This window comes from Apiospora hydei (genome assembly GCF_038363865.1).
Source record: "Apiospora hydei strain CBS 114990 chromosome Unknown utg000006l_segment0_segment0, whole genome shotgun sequence".
NCBI classification, from domain to species: Eukaryota; Fungi; Ascomycota; class Sordariomycetes; order Amphisphaeriales; family Apiosporaceae; genus Apiospora; species Apiospora hydei.
The window spans coordinates 3,763,215-3,772,420 of NW_027117365.1; the positions used below are offsets into that span (position 1 = coordinate 3,763,215).

Below are 9,206 nucleotides of genomic sequence, written 5' to 3' on the forward strand. Positions count from 1 at the left end.
ATGGTTTCTACTCAACCGACCGGGTCTTTACTGACTCTGGTCACTCTACTGGCTCTGGTGAATATGGCCATGGGAGCTTCAATTCCCATGACATATTGCGCTAGCATCAACACTGCTTCAGACAGTGCAAGTAAGTATCTTACCCGCTCACAACACAGCTTGGCTTATTCGTGCTGACCCTTATCTCAAAGCCAGCAGTATTTACCAGTCTGACGGTCTTTGCCGAGACCAATGTACCCAAGCGGGAACGGCCTTCGCCATTATACAGGATAATAACTGCTGGTGTAGTGATATCCAACCGGCTAGAGATGTCCAGGTCTCAACAACAAAATGCAACAAAAATGCTCTGGGTATCCCGATGATACGTGCGGAGGCGATGGCCTGTGGGGGTACATGATGCTCGGCAAAGACCCTTCTGGGACCCAAGGAGCCAACAAACCGTCGCCGCCTCAGACGACAACTGCCCAGGTAAGTTTTCCCAGCACATGCTTGCTTGCTGCGTTTCTATTTCTCGTTATTTCTGTTTTTTGTGTTGCTTTCCTGCGGGGGTCATGTGCAGTTTTCCTGGTGTACCAAGCGCGGGCAGATGTGGTGTCGATGTGTCTTCTGCTTCTTCGACTGCGTTGTGTGCATTCCTGGCAACATCGACCTTTTGGAGGTTCCCTTACTTAACAGTGTGAGATGTCAGGGCACCATAACTGAGACCATACAGAATACTGTTACCCTCAGTCCTACTACTCATGATGCTCCTGCACCTGTATTCACCACTGTCACTACCAAGCAGGCTGTACGCAACCAAATATTTTTCTTAATGACCCATCCCAGGGCCACCTCCGATTTCATTTGTCAGGAGATAGATATTGTGCATACCATGAGCACTGGACTAACATAACACTCGCAGCCCTCAGCTGATCCTTCACCTGATCCGAAAACTGAAGAGCCGCTACCGAAACCGTCGCCAAGCATGTTGGTTTCCACCGTGACGAAGGATGGAAGTGTCAGCGTCGCAACTGTAACTGTGTATCCGCCACCAGTATCGACGAGTGCGAATACCAAGGAGACACCCAAGGTGGACCCCGGCTCTTCTAAAGGCATGTCGACCGGTGCGGCCGTTGGCGTGGCAGTCGGTGTCATAGGATTTCTCGTTATCATAGGAGCGATCGGGGCTTTCTTCTTGCTTCGACGGAAACGACGTGCCCAGAACCAGGCCCTACTAGAGCGACAGAACAGCGTGCGAGGTAGCTCAGCCGGCATGATGAGCACACCGAGAACTGAGATGGCATCGACTTGGGACGGTGACTCGATGAACCGACGAAATAGTCGACTCATGCCTCATGATCCCCGCATGGACCCTTACGCCACAAACATCTATGGTCGCTTCGACAACAAGAGTCACGAAAGCATCAATACCCTCCGAGACGACCGGGACTACTCCAGAAGAGTACTCAGGACAACGAACCCGGATCCCACAGATGGTGATCATCCGGGAGGAACATGATTATGTTTAAGCCAAGGCCGGGTTCAGAAAAAGGGATTATTGATGACGCACACGACATATTCGGACGGGTCCAGATTTGGGTCACCTGCATTTGCATTTTATTTTTGAGATACCAGGGACGGCGTTCTACGGAGATTGGGGATTTCCCGGACAAAGAAGGGGGTTCAGACGTACAAACGTGGCGAGCCATGGCCAGTAAATCATACAATTCACTGTTCCACCGGCGAAGATGGGGGACTGTACGAATGCGGACTTCTAATCTTCTATATTACTACGTCTGGACGACAGGTTACATGAACCACTCACGCGGCCATGGCGGCAACGGCTTCAGTCACGCGATGCTGGTACACGAGCAGCATCAGAAAGCTGTCGAACTTTATATGCCCGATATCAGGTGCGGCCCTTGGAGCTCGAGAAGCTTGGACGAGATCACAGAAGGCCCAGTCGGGGCAAAGTATGATGTGTCTTGGCTGTTTTTCGCAGATTGTGTGGCATGTACATAAGGGTGTGGCATCCTTGCGGACCACGATAGCGATTTGATCATGTTACATGATCTTGACGCTCTACTCTGGAGTATTCTAATAAAGAAGCAAGGTAGTCTCAACAACAATTGACTACATCCATTGACTTTTGGTCTCGAGTGAAATTTTAGGTTACTTGAGAGCCCGAATAGCGAACGTATGTCACCATTTAGCACAGGGGTACAAGCTGCCACGGCAATGTTTTCACTATTCGATGTCTATAGGGTGGATTATACAGGCAGATTGTCCACATGCTACTCCGTACGTACAGCTTGCGTTATTGTCTGCGCGAAATGCCCTAGATGCACATACAGAGCTGTTGTGCTGATCGGTGTTAAAGACGGTGTATTTAAAATTAGGATACGCGCCAGACCTTGCGTCGTGGCTGGCACATTCCTTCTGGCAGCAAACAGCAAGCGCTTGGCCGTACTTGGCAAGCAATTAGCGAAATACCAAAAAATTATTGGACTGAGGGAGCTAGCTAGATGGCCAATCGCAAATGTCGATGCACAATTTTATGGTAATCTGCAGAGGCAAATAGCTACCATAATACTGCATACCTGGTTGCATAGTTAGGTGCTGTACACGGTGTACTAGGAGCGGGAAGCCTGCTGGCCGAGGAGCCTTTCGGCGCGGCTCAGTTTCTACTTGACGCGCTAGAGTTCTAGCAGCTGCTTTTGTCTCCGTAGCTAATCTCCAAGAAATCTCCCCTTTTTGCAGCTTTGCAGCTGCAACTAAGGGCTTGGGGCGCGGCTACTAGGCCGGCGAATATCTAGGACTAGGAGGGAGGGGGGGTACACTCAATATTATGGACTCGCAAGGTACGACGAGCGGGTTTTCCCTCGTTGCCCATCTCCGGCGGCGTGCGGGGCTCATTACCGATGACTCGGGTGTTCGGACTTTATACAACGCCTAGGTAAGGCAGAATTCACGTGCCACGATGCTTTCAACCCCCTCGATACCCCCGAGCTGCCGGGTGTTGTCTTTGGGCTTGCGGATTGCATCAACGAATATCCAACGTATTGTTCCGGGAAGCAGCAGGCTGCTGATGCGTCATGGAAGTGCCGGTTATGATGCAAGTGGCTGGCACTGCCGTTTACTTTGGTCTTACCCTTTGGAGATGGCTTATTGGCGAAGCCCGAGCTGCGGTGGCCGGGGATCGATTGGCTTTCGGGAACTGCGCCATTGGCGTAGCCCGTGGCTGCTGCGGTGCTACCGGAAAGTGCTACCATGTGACAAGCCTGATCCATTCGTAGTTGTTCATGGGCTTCCAAGTTCTGGCATTGGATGTTCAGCGAGCTAGATGCGGCCATCCAAAAGGTTACCCTCTTACCGGCCCTGTCAGGCTTCCGGAGACGGCACGCCCCGTGACGGAGCTCTCACCCATAGTGACGTTGGCGGCAGGAGCCAAAGGGACGGTTATGGATTTGCTTCTCCCCCTTCTACCTTTCTTGTTAGTTGATAGTTGATAGTCGATCCCGGCTGTTCGTCTCATCCCAAAGGAGAAAAGGATGGGACGAGAGCTTGCTTTTGTAGTTCATGCAGCATTATCCGCACCACATCCTCCTGCCTGCGAGAAAAAAGATATCCAAAATAGTCTGCAGCTGGGACCGTCTTACTTCTGTACCCCTGACTTTACCTTGACTCGGTTGTCTCACCCACGAAGCAAGCAGGTCAGTCCTGCCATGCGGATGCAGGCGGACGCAACATTCTGTTCGCTCCCCCTTACCCCAGTGCAGGGCCCTAGCTAATTCTCATCTCGAATGACTCGAATACTTGTGCCAGGGCAAGTTGGCCTTCAAGCCCTCCCAAATGGTATGCTTGCTATGGGTGAGGCCCGTGGAGAATAGGTGCACAGCGACCTTCGTTGAGTTGATTTAACCTGGCCCACCGCCATTCTCAGTCCCGTCCCATGGCCGATGCTGGTTTACTCGTCCTGGGAAGTAAGCCTTGCTGGTATACTGTAGTGAGCAACTGCATGTCTCAGACCCCGACGACCTCGTGTCAAGCTGTGTGAATCAGGCCCTGCTGCTGCTGCTGCTGCTGCTCTCTCTCTCTCTCCCTCCCCTGTGCTCAGAGAAAGAGGCAGCGGACATGGGGGACCAGGAACGGTGCAAGTTCGCAACACCGTATTCTCTTGGCTATCGTCGGGCGGTGTCGAGGATCCGTAATGTTGAGGGGTAGAATTGGTTCGCCGCTGGACTTGTAGTCTAGGCGGGCAATATTGAGTATGCCTCGCTCGTGGCGGCAGAAACGAGATTGTTGTCGTCCGATAATGAGTTCCTTGGCGACCTCGGTGCATGCTTCTATGGGTCGTTGCATCTCATATCCGAACATAGTCCGTCCGGTCCCATGCTCCAGCTTTGACGGATCGTGAGCATGGCGGGCGGATAGATATAGTTACGGCAAGTACACAGACAGCGGGGGAGACCTGCCCGTCCGAGTTAACTCTAAAAGTTTATTCAGACCAGAGACGATTAGATAAATTGAGCGGTCAGGACTGGGGATGGATGTTGGCGTGCCATATATATACACCAGGCATTCTAAACATCCATCAGATCAGATGGGCAGTTGCATTGATGGACATGATGTGATGCCGGATTCCACATGGATACCCTGAAGCCGCTGCGAGTGGGGGGCTTTGGGGGTCGCTGTTAGGCTGCTGCTAGGCTGCTGCTGCTAGGCTCTCTAGGCTTTCTAGGCTGCCCAGCTGCATTTCATTTCATGCAACCAGGCCACTCAGCCTTAAGTGCCCCGACGACTCCGGCGGTTTGGTTCGCTGTCGGCCTTAAGAAGGGGCCCTTCTCTGGCCCTCCTTGGCCCCTTCCTGGCCCTTCCTGGCCCTTCCTGGCCCTTTCTGGCCCTTCCTGACCCCCCCCACCCCCGGGGCCCTCTTCTGCCCCTCTTCGCTGGCTGCTGTTACAGGTGCTACCCTGCAATCTCGGCCTGATTCGTAGGGGCGCGTCGCACAAAGCTGCGCCTCTTGCGTCTCACCCGCCCAGGCTGCCCAGCACTTTGCACACTTCCGTTTGCACTTCTGCCAGCCAGCACTACTTCCTACATACTGCCACTGCTGCTCCTCCCGAAAAAAAAGAACCACGGGTTTGCCTGCTTGCTTCGAGATGGTGATGCAAGAGCGAGTACACATCACGCACACGCACACACCGTCATTCCAGCACTGCCACTTCTTTGTGCGAGCCAGAGTTTGATCTTGCATGGCAAACCACCGATCAAATTGATCGCATCCGTCGACCGTACTCATCCCAATCCCGCCTTATTGGCAGTCACGTATATAGCATCCGGGCCCGACTAGCTCTGTTTCTACCTCTTGGCACAATCTGTTTTATGAAGAGCCCTCCTTCGTTTCGCAGCGTCGTAGCGACAGCCAACTTTTCTCGTAGCTGAATCCCGACCTGACACCTGCCTTTTCCCGCCGTCTCCAGTCATTACTACCAACCGCCCACGTCAACTCGTAGTTCCTAGCAGGACCCTTCCTGCATCCTATCGCAATCAATCTTTCGCCCGATTTCCGACCATCGACAGAAGGATCCGACACGAAACATCGCAGGCTGAGAGGGATTCGGTGGCAAGCGCGAGCGCTGCGATCTGGTGCCAAGCTTTCAGGAACGGAACCCGCGACTCGACAAAACACGGAATAAATACCTTTCTTTACCCAGCAGGCGCGGCTGGACCTGAATGGTTCTTTGGAGGCAACGAGCGAAGACGCGAACAAGGGCCCGAATGACGCCGGTACGACCAGGCAAGCGGCAAATATGATGAATTTAACATGTAATACCACGCTGGAGGAACTGCGAGGTAAGTCGTCGTCGACCTGATTGATTAGATGTGGACGAACCTGGCCGCCCAACCAGAGCATTCTTGGCTCCAAATAAGCCTCGATCATCCCGTCTTGTCCTGCATGCGCCCCCAAACCGCCAAGATGGTCCAATGCGGAACACACGAACCTGAATGCTGACCACCAACTCTTGTCTTTCTTCTGTATAGTCGGTTCCGAAGTAGAACTCGTCGCCGGCTTCACCTTCCACCGGCTGGCCATCATAGTGGGAGGCGGCTGTGCTGTCATTGCAATCCTCACGAGCTTCTACCTGGTATGGATGCATGCCCTCAACTACACCAAGCCACAAGAGCAGAAACAAATCATTCGCATTCTGTTCATGATCCCCATCTATTCCGTCTCGGCCTTCCTATGCATCTGGAAGTACTGGCATGCCGTCTACTACCAGGTTATCAGCGACTGCTATGAAGCCTTCGCCATATCCTCCTTCTTTGCCCTCATGTGCCATTATGTCGCCCCCGACTTGCACGACCAAAAGGAGTACTTTCGCCACATGTCCCCCATGAAGGAATGGGTCTGGCCCGTCACCTGGTTCGCCAAATGTTGCGGCGGCGATCGTGGCGCCTGGAGGACCCCCAAGAGCGGACTGACGTGGTTCAACATCGTCTGGATTGGCGTATATCATTACTGCTTCATCCGTGTGGCCATGACCATCACCGCCGTGGTTACCGAGTATTATGACCGATATTGCGAAACCTCGAACAATCCGGTATTTGCTCATATCTGGGTAAGTCTTTCGTCCTTCTGAGCCACCACAAGTATACGCCTCTAACCATGATATCATAGGTCCTCGTCCTTGAGTCGCTGGCTGTTACTATTGCGATGTACTGTCTCATTCAATTCTACATCCAAATGAAGGAACCCCTTGCCGAGCACAAGCCTTTCTTGAAGGTTCTGGCCATCAAACTGGTCATTTTCCTGTCTTTCTGGCAAACCACCGCCATCTCAGTGGGTACGTCCACGTTGGGCATCATACAGCCTAACGAGGTTCTGGCATACCCTGACCTCAAGGTCGGGATTCCATCCCTTCTCCTCTGCTTCGAGATGGCTGTCTTTGCCATCCTGCATATTTGGGCCTTCCCCTACCAGCCATATGTTCCGGGCGCCAAAGCATCATACTACCCACCCTCTGACCCAGCCCTGGGTTTGGGAATCCGAGAAAATGAACGCGGCGCCAACAAAGGAGGCCCCCTAGGTCTCCTGGCTATATTGGACGCCCTCAACCTTTGGGACGTGATCAAATCGTTTGGCCGTGGCATCCGTTGGCTCTTCGTAGGCGTTAAGAAGCGCCACGATGACGCCAGCTACTCAACCAAGGTCAACTCGGAGGGTATCGACACGAGTTATCCCATGAAGCCTTATGGAAATGCCCCAGGAACCAAAAGCACCGACCACCTGCCAATAGCCACTGAATTCCGTCGGAGCCAATTTGGAATGCCCGGTGAACAGCATTTGACAGGGATTCCCGAGGAGAATGCTGCCTTGATCGACAACGCTCAAGGCATATCCGGGTCGCCGCCTCGACGAGAAAGTGATGCTAGCCCCCCCTTACCGAGATCCGTATACCGCCGGGTATTACGACGGACCATTAACGGCACCACCGAATTCGGCCGTCAGGCCCTATCAGCCGTATCCCGGTGATAACGGCGATCTGGGCGAAGCTATGCGCCCGCAGCAGAGTGGCACTCCTTATAGAGAGAGCGAACGGCAGTACTATCAACGGCAGCACCGGAATGGTAGTTTCAGCAGGCCGAATCGGACATCAACACAGATGAAAGTTGGGAATGCGTTATGGGGTGACCGAGGGCCACCGCCGCCACCGGGCGGCCCGGGCGGCCCGGGAGGCGCATTCTAATTAACAAGAAGAAGGGGGGCAGGAAAAGTAAATACGATAAAGCATACCCGCCGTCCTTGACGAAGCTGTAACGATACCATGTAGCCCCTATTCACTTGTTGAAGTAATATGGTGTTCTTTTTTCTTTTTTTCTTTTCTTGTTTATTTTTTTGCTTCTCTTATTTTGCATCGAGATACCACCCAATGATTTGCTGGCTGGCTGGTTTAAATCTCTTCAGTTCGGCGTCCAGGACACTTTTAAAAGCAATATACCACCACATACGATTCACTATACTTTAATATGTTTCCACTAGTCTCTATTGTGAAGTGCCTTATTCGAACTACGTGACCGCTTGTGATTTCGGACTCGAAATCTGCTTTGCTGAGATCTATCACGCAACTTGCAAGGGGCTTCTAATTGCTTAGCCTCATGCCCAAGTCAGCCAACGAAGCTGGTCAATTTATCCCCATCGAGCAGCCCTTGAACTTTGTAGGTAGGTCAGTCTATGCTGGTCTCCGTTGCCATTTTCTTTTAATTTACATTGTAGACGAGCACCAACAAACGTGACTGCCATTACTTTTAAGTTTTACCGGAGAAAAACAAGTCTATTGAAGCATCGCTCGCAATCGCAAGTCCGCAAAAATGGCTGCGCACACTTCCTGCCCTTACTGAGCAATGAGGCTCAGCTCATGGGCGAGCGGGGGAAACAATTCCTTAGTCCAGTATCCCCCCTTTCTCATATATACAGCCCATCCCTCCATCCATCCACCCCCCGCAACACGTAAATTCGTCTTTGTTGTCGATTGGTGCGTGTATGTCATACAAAGCTGCAAAAAATGCAGATATTACGAAACTCGGAGGGAGTAACAAGCCGCCAAGCTTAACAGCTTCGGCGGCGGGGGTATCACAATGTCTTCGCGTCTAGTCATATTCGTCGGGGGTATCTCGAGAGAGGGTGGGAAAAAGAGGCGCCTTCGCTGGTAGGTGCTGGGAAAGCAAAAAAGAAGATGAAATAAATATTATTCGTGGTCGTCAAGCTTGCTTGTTGACGGGGCTGCTCGTTTCCGGTCCTGCCTGTTTATTTGCGCCTGAACCGAGATTGCCGTATAGATATCATGCGTGGAAAAGTCACTCGCTTAAGACCTCCTGGGGGTACGCCGGCCGGATGCTTTCTCGTTTCCCCTCTAGTAGTCCAGTCCTTCCCTTCCCTCCCTTAAAACGCCATGACGATGCCAATGCCCTCTTTCGCCTTTGGAAAATAGAGAAAGACCGGACCAATGTGAATGAAGTAAAATGATGTGCGATTTGTTTATAGGAAATTCCAATTGCTGAGAGTAGCGACCGGTTGTTTTTGCTCTGACTGAAAAATCTGCTCTCGTTCTGCTGCTTGCTGCCCGCAACTCTCTCCCTTTCTCTCTTTCGTATGATGATGTACAAGGTGATACATGGTCGACAGTGGCCAATCAAGACATGGGATGGTACCACGGACGCTGCTG

At 52.2% G+C, this 9,206-nt stretch overlaps 2 protein-coding genes across 2 annotated transcripts; both read left to right on the forward strand.

The window, feature by feature from the left end:
* PG997_008407 (Carbohydrate-binding WSC) lies at positions 1-1,498 on the forward strand (the record flags this gene model as incomplete). The annotated part of the gene is given in 4 exon segments (XM_066812722.1): positions 1-130; positions 199-287; positions 307-468; positions 902-1,498. 4 exon segments carry the CDS (start codon positions 1-3, stop codon positions 1,496-1,498), a joined length of 978 nt encoding a protein of 325 aa, XP_066668064.1.
* A 4,294-nt stretch (positions 1,499-5,792) lies between these two features.
* On the forward strand, positions 5,793-7,516 carry PG997_008408 (Transmembrane protein; the record flags this gene model as incomplete). Its single annotated transcript, XM_066812723.1, has 3 exons — positions 5,793-5,835; positions 6,025-6,602; positions 6,662-7,516. 3 exons carry the CDS (start codon positions 5,793-5,795, stop codon positions 7,514-7,516), a joined length of 1,476 nt encoding a protein of 491 aa, XP_066668065.1.
* Positions 7,517-9,206: the final 1,690 nt, after the last annotated feature.